Here is a 17,805-nt window from a genome sequence, read left to right on the forward strand (position 1 = left end):
ACTTCTGGGTGAAGTCCCCACTCCCCCGGGTGAAGATCGTGTCTGCTGAGGAAGTCTGCTTCCCAGTTGTCCACTCCCGGAATGAACACTGCTGACAGTGCTATCACATGATTCTCCGCCCAGCGAAGAATCCTTGCCACTTCCATCATTGCCCTCCTGCTTCTTGTGCCGCCCTGTCTGTTTACGTGGGCGACTGCCGTGATGTTGTCCCACTGGATCAACACCGGCTGACCCTGAAGCAGAGGTCTTGCCTGACTTAGGGCATTGTAAATGGCCCTTAGTTCCAGGATATTTATGTGAAGTGACGTTTCCATGCTTGACCACAAGCCCTGGAAATTTCTTCCCTGTGTGACTGCTCCCCAGCCTCTCAGGCTGGCATCCGTGGTCACCAGGACCCAATCCTGAATGCCGAATCTGCGGCCCTCTAGGAGATGAGCACTCTGTAACCACCACAGGAGAGACACCCTTGTCCTTGGAGACAGGGTTATCTGCTGATGCATTTGAAGATGCGATCCGGACCATTTGTCCAGCAGATCCCACTGAAAAGTTCTTGCGTGGAATCTGCCGAATGGAATCGCTTCGTAAGAAGCCACCATCTTTCCCAGGACCCTTGTGCATTGATGTACTGACACTTGGCCTGGTCTTAGGAGGTTCCTGACTAGGTCGGATAACTCCTTGGCTTTCTCCTCCGGGAGAAACACCTTTTTCTGTACTGTGTCCAGAATCATCCCTAGGAACAGCAGACGTGTCGTCGGAATCAGCTGCGATTTTGGAATATTTAGAATCCATCCGTGCTGTCGTAGTACTACTTGAGATAGTGCTACTCCGACCTCTAACTGTTCTCTGGACCTTGCCCTTATCAGGAGATCGTCCAAGTAAGGGATAAGTAAGACGCCTTTTCTTCGAAGAAGAATCATCATTTCGGCCATTACCTTGGTAAAGACCCGGGGTGCCGTGGACAATCCAAACGGCAGCGTCTGAAACTGATAGTGACAGTTCTGTACCACAAACCTGAGGTACCCTTGGTGAGAAGGGCAAATTGGGACATGGAGGTAAGCATCCTTGATGTCCAGAGACACCATATAGTCCCCTTCTTCCAGGTTCGCTATCACTGCTCTGAGTGACTCCATCTTGAACTTGAACCTTTTTATGTAAGTGTTCAAGGATTTCAGATTTAAAATGGGTCCCACCGAGCCGTCCGGCTTCGGTACCACAAACAGCGTGGAATAATACCCCTTTCCCTGTTGTAGGAGGGGTACCTTGATTATCACCTGCTGGGAATACAGCTTGTGAATGGCTTCCAATACCGCCTCCCTTCCATATGCCGTTTGGAATCCGCATCCCCTGACCACTGTCGCGTCCATAATCCTCTTCTGGCAGAAATGGACATCGCACTTACTCTTGATGCCAGAGTGCAAATATCCCTCTGTGCATCTCGCATATATAGAAATGCATCCTTTAAATGCTCTATAGTCAATAATATATTGTCCCTGTCCAGGGTATCAATATTTTCAGTCAGGGAATCCGACCAAGCCACCCCAGCACTGCACATCCAGGCTGAGGCGATTGCTGGTCGCAGTATAATACCAGTATGTGTGTATATACTTTTAAGGATATTTTCCAGCTTCCTATCAGCTGGTTCCTTGAGGGCGGCCGTATCAGGGGACGGTAACGCCACTTGTTTTGATAAGCGTGTGAGCGCCTTATCTACGCTAGGGGGTGTTTCCCAACGCGCCCTAACCTCTGGCGGGAAAGGGTATAATGCCAATAATTTTTTAGAAATTAGCAGTTTTTTATCGGGGGAAACCCACGCTTCATCACACACCTCATTTAATTCATCTGATTCAGGAAAAACTACGGGTAGTTTTTTCACACCCCACATAATACCCTTTTTTGTGGTACTTGTAGTATCAGAAATGTTCAAAACCTCCTTCATTGCCGTGATCATGTAACGTGTGGCCCTACTGGAAAATACGTTTGTTTCCTCACCGTCGACACTGGAGTCAGTGTCCGTGTCAGTGTCTGTATCGACCTGAGGTAACGGGCGTTTTATAGCCCCTGACGGTGTTTGAGACGCCTGTACAGGTATTAACTGATTTGTGTCTCATGTCGTCAACAGTCTTTTGTAAAGTGCCGACACTATCACGTAATTCTTTCCATAAGACCATCCAGTCAGGTGTCGACTCCCTAGGGGGTGACATCACTAACAAAGGCAATTGCTCCGCCTCCACACCATTTTCCTCCTCATACATGTCGACACAGCGTACCGACACACAGCACACACACAGGGAATGCTCTGATAGAGGACAGGACCCCACTAGCCCTTTGGGGAGACAGACACACAGCACACACACAGGGAATGCTCTGATAGAGGACAGGACCCCACTAGCCCTTTGGGGAGACAGAGGGAGAGTTTGCCAGCACACACCAGAGCACTATATATATACAGGGATAACCTTATATAAGTGTTTTTCCCTAATATAGCTGCTGTATATATTAATATGCCAATTTAGTGCCCCCCCTCTCTTGTTTTACCGTTTCTGTAGTGCAGGACTGCAGGGGAGAGTCAGGGAGCCTTCCTCCAACGGAGCTGTGAGGAAAAAATGGCGCTTGTGTGCTGAGGAGATAGGCTCCGCCCCTTTTTCGGCGGCCTTTCTCCCGCTTTTTTGTGGAAAACTGGCAGGGGTTAAATACATCCATATAGCCCAGGAGCTATATGTGATGTATTTTTAGCCATTTAAGGTATTTTCATTGCGTCCCAGGGCGCCCCCCCCCAGCGCCCTGCACCCTCAGTGACCGGAGTGTGAAGTGTGCTGAGAGCAATGGCGCACAGCTGCGGTGCTGTGCGCTACCTTATTGAAGACAGGACGTCTTCTGCCGCCGATTTTCCGGACCTCTTCACTCTTCTGGCTCTGTAAGGGGGCCGGCGGCGCGGCTCCGGGACCCATCCATGGCTGGGCCTGTGATCGTCCCTCTGGAGCTAATGTCCAGTGTCCTAAGAAGCCCAATCCACTCTGCACGCAGGTGAGTTCGCTTCTTCTCCCCTTAGTCCCTCGATGCAGTGAGCCTGTTGCCAGCAGGTCTCACTGAAAATAAAAAAAACCTATTTAAACTTTTACTCTAAGCAGCTCAGGAGAGCCACCTAGATTGCACCCTTCTCGTTCGGGCACAAAATCTTAACTGAGGCTTGGAGGAGGGTCATAGGGGGAGGAGCCAGTGCACACCAGCTAGTCCTAAAGCTTTTACTTTGTGCCCAGTCTCCTGCGGAGCCGCTATTCCCCATGGTCCTTTCGGAGTCCCCAGCATCCACTAGGACGTTAGAGAAAATAAAATCAATTTCTATTTAAAGACAACATTTATGGTGTTCTCAATACTTACAAGTAAATTTCTTCCAAATGATTTGATAATGCCAAACGATCTTCGCCCCTGAGCCATGGAGCACTGCAGGAGCAGACAAAACAGAACGGTTACCTACCATATATTACTGTTCAGAAAGGGTGTCGTATCGGAGATCTACAGTTGTTAGGTAGACAGTCAATAGGTCAACACTATTTGGTCAACAGGAATTAGGTCGACAGGGTCAAAATGTCGACAGGTAAAAGGATGACACACAAAAAAAGGTTGAAACAAGTTTTTTTTTTATTGTTTTTTGGTGTCATTTTTGTATGTTTCATTATTTGTGACCCCCAATTAGTGGAAACGTGGACCCTCACAGGCTCGCTTTGCTTGCCATGCTTCGGTTTACTATTCCCAGTCGCAGTCCATGTGGATGGTAAACCAAGCAATAATTTTTGTTTTTTTTAAAAGAGGAACCCCCCAAAAAAACTTGTGTCGACCATATGTGTGTTGACCATTGCCATGTTGACCTTTTGAATCTGTCGACCTTCTGTACCTGTCTACCCTTTACCTGTCGACCTTTTGACCCTGTCAACCTATTGACTGTCTATCTAGACACGGTCTATCCATAGTCCGGAAATCGTTAAGAATGTTCAGGGTATTTTGCAATATTCATTAGGTTATTCTGTATACTCTCATTATAATGAATCTTTGTAGAGAGGTGCCAGTGTACAAAGCACTGGATGGAATGGGGTCAATATGTCGACACCATATGGTCAACAGGTACAAAAGGTCGACAGATAAAAAGTCAACAGGGTCAAAAGGTTGACATGACAATGGTCGACACAAAAATGGTCTGGAAGTTTTGTGGGGGTTTTTTGGTCAATTCTTATATGTTTGGTAATATGTAACCACTATTAGTATTTATTATTATCCTTTATTTATATGGCGCCACAAGGGTTCTGCAGCGCCCAATTACAGCGTACATATGCACATTATCAAAACAGAAAAACAGTGACTTACAGTTGAAGACAATATAGGACAAGTACAGGGTAACTAAGCATAACTACATCAGTAGACAACGTAGAAATAGGTTTCAAGGGGGCCAAAAAACTGCAGGATTTGGGCAGTTGAGGATTATTAAAGTAAGAAAAGGATAAGCACATGAGGGAAGAGGGCCCTGCTAGTGAGAGCTTACATTCTAAAGGGGAGGGGTAGACAGACAGGGGTGACACAGATGGGGTAGACCTAGCATGGGACAGATGGTTAGGATGAGATTTGGCTGGATTTGGTGAAGAAGTGGGTCTTAAGAGCCCGTTTGAAGTTCTGTAAAGAGGTGGAGAGTCTGAGGGGGAGAGGTAAAGAATTCCAGAGAAAGGGAGCAGCACGTGAAAAATCTTGGAGATAGGAGTGGGAGGAAGTAATCAGAAGACAGGAGAGTTGGCGTGCATTAGCAGAGCGAAGAGGACGTGTGGGAGAGTAAAGGGAGATAAGGTCAGAGATGTAAATGGGAGAGGAGTGGGTGAGTGCTTTGTAAGTGAGTGTGAGAAGTTTGAATTGGATTCTGAAAGGGAAGGGCTTGTAGGAGAGGAGAGGTGGATGTAGTGCGTTTGGTGAGGAAGATGAGCCGGGCTGCAGCATTGAAGATAGATTGGAGGGGAGAGAGGTAATTGTCAGGGAGGCCAGTTAGGAGGAGATTACAGTAGTACTTGGGGGCTAGAGGAGATAGTCGTGCCATCAATAGATAGTGAGATTGTGGGAGGTGAGGTTGTGCAGGAGGGTGGGAAGATGATCAGCTCAGTCTTAGACATGTTGAGTTTAAGAAAGCGCTGGGACATCCAGGAAGAGATAGCAGAAAGACAGTTAGAGGTACGAGTTAGGAGAGCCGTGGAGAGATCAGGGGAGGAAAGGTAGATTTGAGTGTCATCAGCATAGAGGTGGTATTGGAAGTTAAAAGAACTAATGAGTTCACCTAAAGAGGACGTATAGAGAGAGAAAAGGAAAGGACCAAGAACAGAGCCTTGGGGGACACCAACAGTTAGTGGAAGTGGGGGAGAGGTAGCGTCATGAGAGGAGACAGAGAAGGAACGATCAGAGAGGTAGGAGGACAGCCAGAAGAGGGCAGTATCACGCAGACCAAGAGAGTGAAGGATTTGTAGAAGGACAGGGTGGTCCACAGTGTCAAAAGCAACAGAGAGGTCAAGAAGAATAAGCAGACAGTAGTGGCCCTTAGATTTGGCTGCATGGAGGTCATTGCAGACTTTTGTGAGAGCAGTTTCAGTGGAGTGGAGAGAACGGAAACCAGACTGGAATGGGTCAAGCAGTGAGTGAGAGGAAAGAAAGGCAGTGAGGCGATTATAGACAATACGCTCAAGAAGTTTGGAGGCAAAAGGGAGGAGAGAGATGGGTCGATAGTTGGAGAGTGTGTTTGGATCAAGGGTAGGTTTTCTAAGAATAGGGGAAACAAGAGCATGCTTGAAGGCAGAGGGAACAGTGCCTGATGAGAGGGAGAGATTGAGAAGGTGGGTAAGATGGGTTGGCAAGAATTAGTAGAAACGTATTCGCTCGCTACACTTCGGGCAAGGTGGGCCAATGCGCTTGCCACAGGTTACTATTCCCAGTCACAGTCCACGTGGATAATAAAGCAAGAAAATGTTGGGACAATAATAAGAAAAAAAACAATGTGTTGACCGTTTGTACCTGTCGACCTTAAGCACAGTCGACCTTTCATCAGTCAACCATATGGTGTCAACCTATTGCCTGTCTACCTAGACACTGTAGATCTTTAATCTGGATACCAATCCCCTCCCAATTTAATGTGTTTCTTTTATCAGCACAGTGTGTCTGGGGTATAATACTGTAAATGCCTACAGCATCATAGTGTAAAACGGAGATATTACATCATGAGTAAATGAGCAGCAGGCCTGGTCATCCTGTGTAACTGCAGGTGTGCCCTATCAGAATGACCAATGATGAAGCAACCATTCCTTAATTACAGATTTCTGTTTATTGTATTTTAGTCCCAATATTATATATTGATTTCCTCTAACAGTCCAAAATTAACTGTCTCCCAACAAAAAAATTAACTCTAGTGCAGAGGTTCCCAAACTGTGTGCCGTGGCTCCCTGGGGTGCCTCGGGACACTTGCAGGGGTGCCCTGGGTTGGTGGTCCAGGACCAATTCAAATTATTCATGGTCAATATAATAGGCAAAACCAGTGCTGGTGGCTGCCAGTCATAAAATATGTGGCCAAACAGAAGCAAATCTTGTCCCTCACCACACAACTGACCCTAAGGATGACATATAAATGCAATCTACTTAATGTAATATCTCTTTCTAAACTTCTCAATAAGAAATTTTTGGCAAAGGGGTGCCGTGAAAAAAATTCTGATATTCTAGGGCGCCGTGATTCAAAAAAGTTTGGAAACCACTGCTCTAGTGTGTATGCACGTGGTAGGGAACATAGATTGTAACCGCCATTGGGGCAGGGACTAATGTGAATGGTTAAATATTCTCTGTAAAGCGATGCAGAATATGTGTGCGCTATATAAAGAACTGGTAGTAATAATAATAATAATAATAATACTGTGGCTACAGCTATACATCTGAAGCTAAACATTATTATACTATAATCGCTGAACTGAAAGCTATCCTGTTTGAAAGGGGGGAGGGGCAGTGGCGCACGCAGGGGGGTTTCCAGTTGCACAGAAACCCCTGTTCACAACCAAATAAACTATAAAACCTGAGGAAAAAGAAAAAGAAAACCCTTCCTTTTGTGATGTACAGTATAGCAGTCCTTGTAAGAGCTCTGTATGAGCAAAAAACACCATTCTGCTAACTAGATCCTGCATAACACTTTGCTGTAATTCTGTGACGCACAGATAAGTCTCTTATACCCTTTTTCTACTGCAGCAAAAACCTGGGTTATTCAGGGTCTACCTGGGTTGTGGCTCAGTGTAAAAGGGTTTTTGAAAAATAACCCGGGAATCTGACCCTGGTAGCTATCAGGGTCAGACCTGGGTATAGCCCCTTTCACATCTCCAATGCCGGATCCCACCCGGAAAACTGGAAACAGGTCCTTCCCGGGTGGGATCCGGCATTGGAGCCTAAGCGCTGTCTTCCCAACCCGACAATATGCTGGGCCGGTTGCCATAGCGGCGGGGAAAAGAGCCGGCAGCGGCGGCGCTGGGATATGAGCTCATCTCTGTGCCGCCTCTCCCTATGTAGTAAACGGATCCCTAGTTGCATCAACCCGGTATTCAACCCGGGAATAACCCTTCTTATAACCCTTCTTATAACCCGGGTTAAATTACCGGGTAGACGACCCAGGAATTCTCCAAGGCCCCTTTCACATCGCACAGTGACCCCTGTCGACCCGACAATATGTCGGGTCGATACCGGGTTATTTTTGCGATGTGAAAGGGGTAAGAGTGCAGTATAAACAGTGCAACCTGGGTTATGCTTAAAAGCTATATAGGCAGCTTATATTTATGCTTAAAAGCTGCCTATTGGCTGTGTATGCAGAGGTACGCCTAAAGGGAGTGTCTGTGGGTGACATGCAGGGTAGACACGGGGTCAGTGTAAATGGGGCTGACCCAGGAATAACCTGGGTCCAAGGTGCAGTGTAAACAAGGTATGACCCAGGTCTGACCTGGGTTGGAAAAGGGACCAGAAACGCGGTTTGGACCAGAGTTTTTGGTGGAAAAGTGGTATTAGTCTAGCTCTGCCTGCTACACTGCGGTCCTGAGGAGGACCGCCATCAGAAAGAACCAGCCAAAGTCAACAGTAAAGAGGTGCTGCAAGTAAGCAGTTCCAGGTGATGGTAAACTTGCCCGGCGTTGGCATCAACTAATCTCCTTCAACTGGTACACATTGGCACTTAAAGTAGGTGAGTTCCTGGTGGCACAGTATTTCTAGTAAGAGTGGTCAATTACGGCACATGACTGAGTAGCAGAGGAAGCCACTCTGTCACAACTGTAGCATATCAATGCTTATAGTTACTATGGGGCAGATGTATTAAGCCTGTAGAAGGCATAAGGAAGTGATAAACCAGTGTTAACTGCAAGGTGATAACGCACCAGCCAATCGGCTCATAACTGTCAATTTACATATTGGAGCTGATTGGATGGTGCGTTATCACCTTGCATTTATCACTGCTTTATCACTTCTTTATGCCTTCTCCAGGCTTAATACATCTACCCCTATATTACATAGACAGTGGAACCGGACAACATGGGGATGGAAAAAAGATATAGGTCTCTCTCTCTATAGAGATATATATATATATATATATATATATATATGCCAAATTGTCTATTGCAATGCTCTGACCATTGCTCTGAATTTTGTTTGGAAGTGGTTAAACACTTTAAGGTTACTCATGTCCACGACACATTGCTCTCAGCAGCTCATAACAATCAAGTAAAAGAACTTACTTAAGTTGATAAAGAGGAGGTGCAGCAGCTGGGTATTCTGGAGGTATAATCACCTAGCACAAAGAGAATATTATATTATTATTATTATCATCCTTTATTTATATGGCGCCACAAGGGATCCGCAGCTCCCATTACACAGTACATAATCAAATGAGCAAACAAGAAAACAGCACTTACAGCTCAAGACAATATAGGACAGGTATAGAAAACCCGGGGTTAGGTGCCATCAAAGGGAGTATGGAGTATATGATAGTGTAAGTAAGAGAAGGAAAGGCACATGAGGAAAGAAGTCCCTGCTCTTGCGAGCTTACAATCTAGACGGTGAAGGGCTAACAGACCGGGGTGACACAGAAGGGGTAGACAGTGAGCATAGACAAGAGGGTTATGATGAGATTTGGCTGGGTTTAGTGAAGAAGTGTGTCTTGAGAGCCCGTTTGAAGTTTTGTAGAGAGATGGAGAGTCAGATGGGTAGAGGTAGAGAATCCAGAGATAGGGAGCAGTATGTGCAAAAAAGGAACGGTCAGAGAGGTAGGAGGACAGCCAGGTAGAGCAGTATCACGCAAACCAAGGGAGTAAAGGATTTGCAGGAGGAGAGGGTGGTTTACAGTGTCAAAAGCAGCAGAGAGGTCAAGGAGAATAAGCAGAGTAGTGGCCCCTGGATTTAGCAGCAAGGAGGTCATTGCAGACTTTCGTGAGGGCAGTTTCAGTGTAGTGCAGAGGACGGAAACCAGACTGGAAAGGGTCAAGCAGTGAGTGGGAAGAAAGAAAGAAAGTCAGTGAGGCGGTTGTAGACAATACGCTCAAGGAGTTTGGAGGCAAAAGGGTGGAGAGCGATGGGTCGGTAGTTGGAGAGATTGGTTGGATCAAGGGTAGGTTTTTTAAGAATAGGGGAGATGAGTGCATGCTTGAAGGCAGAAGGGACAGTGCCTGATGAGAGTGAGAGATTGAGTAGATGGGAACAGGCAGAAGAGAGGAAACAGAGAAGGTGGGAGGGAATAGGGTCAAGTGGGGAGGTGGAGGGGGGTGAGGACCGGATGAGGACCATGACTTCCTCTCCAGATACAGGGAAGAAAGATGTCAGAGTTGGTAGGAGGGGAGGAGAGGGGGGGGGATGTCGGGAAATGGAGGAGGGGGGTTGCTCAGGTTCTGGTGGGATGTTATGTCCTGACGAATGTAGTCAATTTTGGATGTGAAGTAGATGGCAAAGTCAAGAGCAGAAAGTGAAGAGGGGAGTCGAGGCGGGGGTGGGCAGAGGAGCGAGTTGACAGTGGTAAAGGGGTGCCAGGGGTTAGAGGATTGGGAGGAGATGAGGTTTTTGAAGTAAGATTGTTTACATCTTGGTAAGGGCAGCAAAGTAGGATGAGAGCATACATTTGTAGTGGAGGCAGTCGGCCATATTTTCCTCCACTGTCGCTCAGCGGTACGTGAGCATTTTTGCAGATATCTGGTGCATTTGGTGTGCAAGGGTTGAGATGTCGATCTGCGAGGGTAAATAGTGGTTGGTGGGGCAACAGAGTCAAGAGCAGAGGTAAGGGATGCATTGTATAGGGAAGTAGCTTGTTCTGGGCAGGAAAGAGAGAGAATAGGAGAGAGGAGTGAGTCAAACAAGGAGGATAGAGAAGTGGTGTTAATAGCCTCAATGTTACGCTTTGTGATGGTAGTCTTAGGTGGTAGAGATGGAGAAGCAGATAGAGATAGGTTAAAAGTGAGCAGGATATGGTCAGAGAGGGGGAACAGGGAGTAGGAGAAATCAGAAAGATCACAGCGGGGAGACATGACTAGATCCAGTGAGCTCCCACTCACATTGGAGGGGGAAGAGGTCCACTGGGAGAGACCAAGAGAAGAGGTGAGGTTAAGAAGTTTAGAGGCAGGTGATTTTGTGGGGTTATTGATAGGGATGTTGAAATCACCTAGGATAATGTAGGGAATGTCAGAAGAGAGGAAGTGAGGAAGCCAGGAAGCAAAGTTGTCAAGGAATTTGGAGGGCATGCCAGGGGAGCGGTAAATGACAGCTACTCGAAGATGAACAGGTTGGAAGAGGCGTGTAGCATGGACCTCAAATGTAGAGAATGTAAGGGATGGTTCTAGTAGTATGAGTAGCTAGAGGGTAGTAGGAGCCCAACACCACCATCGTGACGACCACCATGTCGGGGGTGGGGTGGGGGGGGGGGTGGTATGTGAGAACGTGAGACCCCCAGCAGAGAGAGCAGTGGGTGAAACTGTCAGAATAAAATGTATTAAACTCAAGAGAGTGAAAACCAGTGTTCTGAATGTCTATTTTGTTCCTGTTTGTAGCTAGCTTAACAGCATATGCTTCCCAGATCATCTAGCAGCATAGGTGTGTTGAGTATATGTCACACTTACAGTACTGGACTTGCAGTTTTCTGTTCGCAGCCCCGCAGGGGCCAGATCAGGCTGCGAGGGGGGGGGACACAGCAAGTTTCAGGGATTACAATGGCAACTTGCTTCCCTTGCATCTATTGGTACACTGCACACGCACTGCGATCGCACTGTGTGCGCGTTACGGTAGCTTTGCGATGCTGCTCGCAGTGAGGATTTCATTGCAGAGTCATTGACAGGAAGGGACCATTTGGGGGAGGTAATAAGGAGTGGAACCAAAAACACAGGCATGTCATGGCCATTTTTGGGTAATTTATCTGCCATCAGCTGTGATCACGTATGTACAAAAATATGGCTCCTGCGTCACTACTGCATAGCCACAGAACTACCCTAGCCTGGCTGGCGCTGAAGAGCCTCAATGCTAGGGTGGAGTGGACTGTGGAGAGCACAGTCTAGAATCCTAAGAACTCTACAGACAGACAGGTGAATGTAGAGATGTGCAGCCTGGTACTCCTCTTTGCTAGATGTGCATCCCACAGTCTCTAATGTCCACCTCCTAGAGAGCCGGGAACTGAAAGATGGGCTGAGCCACTTGCAACCCCCTCTTCTGGCAGCTGTGTGATGTCCCTCAGATCAGTCCCTACCTCTTGGACAGCGCGGGACAGATATTGCTCATTTCCAGTCTCTGCCACGCTACTGGAAAAGTGCCACAGCTATGACAGAGTAGCTACTGCCGGGGGCCCCTGAAAGAGGGGGAGTCCGGGGGTACTCATCCCGTGCCCCCTTAAACTGGCTCTGCTAGAGGCTCAAGACTTGTCAATTGTATTCACCATTCAGCCTGATTGGGTTCAAGCTAATGCCAAAAGGGATGAAGAACGCAGCAGCACCATACACCAGCTTGGTTTATGAGCTCCTGGAATGCTTTGGTGAGGGCTTACTTGGATGTTACTGTCATTTTCTGTAAAACTTGGGGAGATTAGCCAGAGTAGGGCTGATGTGGGCAGGTCTCACAATAAGGGCAGGCAAGTAACAGATGTGGCTGTAAAGGGTACAGAACTTGGGGCACTGCATGAAGGGAGGAAGGGTTATGCCAGAACAGTGAAGGTGGTGCACAAACCAGAGACAGGTACTACAGAAAATATGAGTTTAGTGCTGTAGCAAAGCCCCTGACTGAGCACCCACTTGACAGTTAACATGAAAATAATAAAATAGATATGTAATGCCAGCCAGCCAGTTACTGCCCAGAAATGCCTATTTCACGGAACGTGCGGTCCATCAACTGAGTGGTCAGAGTTACCACCTGGCTATCCCTGCCCATGTCTGATCAGGTACTTGTGCAGTCACTGATTGCTTACTTTGACACATGCTAAAGTCCGCAAGATCCATCGGACTTGGTACCAGGCACAAAGCTGGAGACAGCTGGGGGCTGAAAGTAGAAGATTGAAGAGCTGCATGTAGCCCAATGGCCACCCATAGCCCATCATTGGTGTTAGCAGTCACCCTGCCCACATAAAAATTAGCATCACATGTCTTCAAGTCTATTAAATGCAGAAACATAATCACTCTGCTGTTCTGTATTATCATGTGTACCACACTGAACATGTATCATGTTAAAAGTAAAGGCTATACGACCATGTCCAAGCTGTGACTACAGTTGCAACTATTATTAAGGAGTCTAAAGTCCATGGGACTGTAGACAACCTCCCTGGATGCGGAGGAACATCAACTCAAGATTAAACCGGAGAAATGGTAGAAAAACCAAGGAAAGCTTCCAAAAAGATATAGGCCCTCATTCCGAGTTGATCGCACGTAGCAACTTTTTGCTCCTTGTGCGATCAACTTGACGCCGCCTATGGGGGAGTGTATTTTAGCATAGCAGGGCTGCATTCGCTTGTGCAGCCCTGCTATGCTAAAAAAGTTTCCTGCAAAACAAGACCAGGGTAAGAGTCATAGAAACTTAGAATTTGACGGCAGATAAGAACCACTTGGCCCATCTAGTCTGACCCTTTTTTTTATCCTTTAGGCAATCTCAACCCTTTTTGAACCTTAATTCTTTGTAAGGATATTCATATGCCTATCCCAAGCATGTTTAAATTGCTCTACAGTCTTAGCCTCTACCACCTCTGATGGGAGGCTATTCCACTTATCCACTACCCTTTCTGTGAAGTAATTTTTCCTTAAATTTCCCCTGAACCTCCCCCCCCTCCAGTCTTAGTGTATGTCCTCGAGTTCTAATATTTCTCTTCCTATGAAGAATGTTTCCCTCCTGAACTTTGTTAAGACTCTTGATATATTTGAAAGTTTCTCTCATGTCGTAAGAGTTGTGCGACGGATCCAGCGACGAAGGTCCCGGGATTGACGTCAGACATCCGCCCTCCAAACGCCTGGATCCGCCTGTGTTCGCCTTGAAAACGGTGAGTATCTGCCCCAGAACACCTCCCGCCTCTCAGTCTTCATGCGATCGCCGCTGCGATCACTTACTGTGCTGGCGGCGTCGCTGCCCAGCGACCGCTGTCGCTGGGCAATGAAGCACGTGCGCATTTCTGGCGCCACACAGCCGCAGTCCCGACCCGTTCGCACTGCAGCGAAGAACCGCTGCGTGCGAACGGGTCGGAATGACTCCCATAAGCTGAACTCCAAGGTCAAGTTATGCCAGTGTCTGATCGCACCATCTGACATGTTTAAGTGACAGTAGACCATGAGGAGCTGAAAAAACAACATAGAAAAGCCAGACTGGAATTTGGTAAAGTGCATATTGATGCAATGCTTGCAGGAGAAGGTTTACTGGACAGAAGAGTTAAAACTGGAGCTTTTCAGCAAGTCATATCAGCTCTATATTCACAGAAGAAGAAATTATGCTTTTAACGTAAAGAACATCATACCTACTGTGAAACATGGAGGAGGTTTGATTATTTATTTAGACTGCTTTGCTGTGTCTGGCACGGGGTGCGCTGAATCTATGCAAGGTGCAATGACATCTCATGACCAGCAAGGCATTTCAGAGCAAAACAAACTGCCCAGTGTCAGTAAGCTTTCTCTCAGTCTCAGGTCATGGCTTATCCAACAGGATAATGACCCAAAACACACAGCTACAGTAAAAGCAGGAATTTCTAAGGTCAAAACATTGGACTATTCTAAAAACTGACCTGAATCCTATTCAATATCAAAGGAAAAGAGTTGAAACATCTAGTCTGGAGTGGAGCTGGATTAAAAGGAAGGGGGGGGGGGGTAAATTACCCTGGGACCCCCTTGCAAGACCACATTTGTTTTTCAGAGATGGAGACAGCCTTGTCTCCATCTCTGCATCGCAGGCATAGCTGAAGCAGCTCCCCAGCTGGCGACTGCACCCCTCACAGAGCTCTTATCACCAGAGCTTTCCGCTTTGGAAACATTGTTGCTAAATCACACATACACAGCTGGAGCTGCTTACCACCAGGCGCAGCAGCTCAGCTCACATGGATCCCCTCCTCCTCCTCCTCTCTCTTGGGGGGGGGGCTGTTTCACCACAGGTGATGGCAATCATACATTACCAGGAAAGTCCAGGAACAGAGCATTTTCTCCCTCATGGAGAGGGTCAGGTAGGCAAGTATGGTGTATAGGTAGGTAGGTATGGTGTGAGTGTAGGCATGTTGAGTGTAAGTATGCATGCTATGTGTGCGATTGTAGGAAAGTCGTGTGGTACTGTGTGAACATTGTGTGTATGTATGCTGGGTGTGACAGTATGTTTACTGTGTGTGACTGTATGGCATGTGTGTTGTGTATATGTATGTATAGTGTGTGTGTGTAGGTAATGCCATGTGTGACTGTGTTGTGTGTGTGTGTGTGTTTGTGTATGTGTATATATATATATATATATATATGTGTATGTATGCTGAGTGTGTGTGTTGTGCATACGTTTGCTGTGTGTTTGTGTGTGTGGATGACGTATTCAAAATATATATAGAAATATATATGTGTATCTGGGGGCCCCCTTGATTTAAGTAATCCAGGCCCCCCGAAGCGTTAATCTGGCCCTGGTCTGGAGAAGGCACTCATCAACCCTGAGACAGCTGGGGCAAACTACCTGTTGGCAGATGCAGAAGTCTCATTGACAGCTAGAGAAATCGCCTGATTGCAGGGACTGCCTCTGAAGGTTGTACAACAAAATATTAGGTTAAGGGTCCCATCATTTTCAGCCATGCCTTTTTCATTTGTTTTATTACTTCAAATATTCTGTTGATCAAATGCAGTCTATTTTATATTAAATATGTAATAAAACAGTGATGGATGTCAATAACTTTTGTCAGTTTCAAGTTGTTTTAAAGAATAATCTGAGTTTTTCTTTTATCAAGGAAGGGTACCAACAAATGTGTCCCTGTCTGTAAATATGCTAATTTTTATTGAATCAGATTTTTTTCTGTGTTAACAATATAATCGTAAATGTGATTTACTGAAGAACAACGATAAACAATTGCCTTTTCTTTGCTACCTGTAAACAAAGTGTCCATTGTGGCTGGTCGGACGAGTTGGAGATTTTGATACAAAATATTCTTGCAGCTTCATCTATTACACACCAGTCATCCCCATAGATAGAAGATAACGCTTCAATCTCATCAATCTAAAACATAAAATAAGTGTAATGAAAATAGATTCTCAACCTCAAACTAGTATCAGAAAACAGGTAGATATTATGTGATCACCTGAAAATGACACATAGCTTCCATGTCTATGCTGTTTTATCAAAAGCTAAGCAAACTTTGTATAAATGTATTTAAATGTGGATGCTGTGGCATGCATCATCAATAAGTGAGACTTCTTATTGCTCCCGACCTCCAGAAAACATTATCTTAGAAAAACAATACTGAGTGTCTCTGTGTGCTGTCACTAAAAAACACTGCACAGTGTACCACTGCTTTAAAACCCTCCACCACTGAGGCTGTCAGAACATGACCAATAATGATTATCAAACGTTGGTGGTCGATTAAAAACCCTAAGCCAGAGGTACTCAAACGCGTTCCTCAAGACACCCCAATGGTCCAGGTTTTAAGAATATCCATGTTTGGCCCCAGGTGACATAATTAGTACTTCAGTCAATTTGATTTAACCATCTGTGCTGACCTTTGGATACACTTACTATCTTCACTGTAAACCCTAATTTTAGTAAATATACCCTTAGAACTCAACACAGCACAGGAACACTCAGGGCCGGATTAAGGTCCACATTGGCCTGGAGCTGAAAATGATCAAGGACCTATTGTGAGAAGTTGAGGTGTTGCTAATGCTGTGTGGGTTTGCCAGTGCCATGTGAACATGTACATTCCCTAGACCAGTGATTTTCAACCTTTTTCCATTCGGGGCACGCCGAACAAAATTCTAAAATTGCCAAGGCACACCATCAGTACCCCATGAACAACCCCCCCCCCCCCCCCCCCCCCCCCCCCCCACATATTGTCCCCCCACAGCAATTACACACATCCCCCCCCCCCCCACAGTAATTCAGTAATTACACATATTGTCCCGCCACATTAATTGCACGTATTGTCCCCCACAGTAATTACACATATCATCCCCGCCCAGCAATTACACACATTGGCCCCCCCACACACACAGTAATTACACACATGGGCCCCCCACAGTTATTACACATATTGGCCCCCACATTAATTCTGCACACTGTTCACACAGCTATTACTGTAAAATTCATACAAATACACTGGACCATACCTGTAAGGTTTCAGTATCACTTTTGCTTTTGCCTCTCCCTCCCTCAGCGTCAGCCGGCAGGGGTTAATGCAGCCGTGAGCAGTGAGGTGCAGCAGGGAGCAGCACTTTGCTGGCGGCTGGCAGGCAGGGGTTAATGCAGCCGTAAGCAGTGAGGAGCAGTAGGGAGCAGCACTTGCCTGGCGACGGCAGCGGCAGGCGGGCAGCCGGGCGGGTGGACAGGCGATGTGTCACGCTGCGTGGCCAAAGTTCACCAGTGTGATGACGGGCAGCGCGTCTCTGGCGGCACATCTGAAAGCCACTGGCGGCACACCAGTGTGCCGCGGCACAGTGGTTGAAAACCACTGCCCTAGACTATAAGCTCCAATGTCTCCCAAAATACGTTAAAGTAGAAAAACTGCATCACTATGTGAGGAAATAAGAAATATAAATTTAATTCTAAAGGTGCATACACACGGTGAGATTCGGACTTATCCGATTCTCACCGTGCGACAGGGGGCCGGGTCGGCACTTAGCCAGTATCGCAAGCACATAATGAGTGTGCTTGCGATGCTGGCTATGTGCGATGTCAATCCTGACTATCTCTTCTATAGAGATAGTCAGGATTGACTTGCCTGCACAGCCTATTTTTTCGGCCGATGCCGACCGCGCGGGGCCGCGCATCGGCATCGGCATCGGATCGGGATCGCAAGGTGACAGTCACCTTGCGATCTGCACTATATTTTCTTCCGATTCTGACTATATAGTCAGAATCGGAAGAAAATATCGTACCGTGTGTACACACCTTTAGGATTTATGGCAACCATGTGACCATTTGGGCAGTTATTCATGATAATGCTGTCATGGTGATGGGCCTATTTTTTTCTGGGGCCTGGAGCTCCATCCGCCCCATTTTTAATCTGGCCCTGGGAACACTAGATCTTAGGCCAAATGTACCAGTTTGTAATTTGCGGGAGCCAGCAATTCCAGTGCTATAGTTCCTAGATTTTAAGTT

General features: G+C 46.6%; 1 protein-coding gene across 4 annotated transcripts in view; it reads right to left on the reverse strand.

Moving 5' to 3' along the window:
• IMPACT (impact RWD domain protein) overlaps window positions 1-17,805 on the reverse strand; it is a 94,189-nt gene that overhangs the window by 64,827 nt on the left and 11,557 nt on the right. For 3 of the 4 annotated variants that reach the window (XM_063923605.1, XM_063923604.1, XM_063923606.1), the window contains exons 2-4: window positions 15,580-15,708; window positions 8,772-8,824; window positions 3,379-3,441 (exon numbers count right to left, since the gene is read on the reverse strand). In XM_063923605.1, the coding sequence (XP_063779675.1) occupies window positions 3,379-3,441; window positions 8,772-8,824; window positions 15,580-15,708 (245 nt within the window). The remainder of the gene's footprint in view (window positions 1-3,378; window positions 3,442-8,771; window positions 8,825-15,579; window positions 15,709-17,805) is intronic. The other variant, XM_063923607.1, reaches the window with a different exon arrangement.

This window comes from Pseudophryne corroboree, chromosome 5 (assembly GCF_028390025.1).
Source record: "Pseudophryne corroboree isolate aPseCor3 chromosome 5, aPseCor3.hap2, whole genome shotgun sequence".
Lineage (NCBI taxonomy): Eukaryota > Metazoa > Chordata > Amphibia > Anura > Myobatrachidae > Pseudophryne > Pseudophryne corroboree.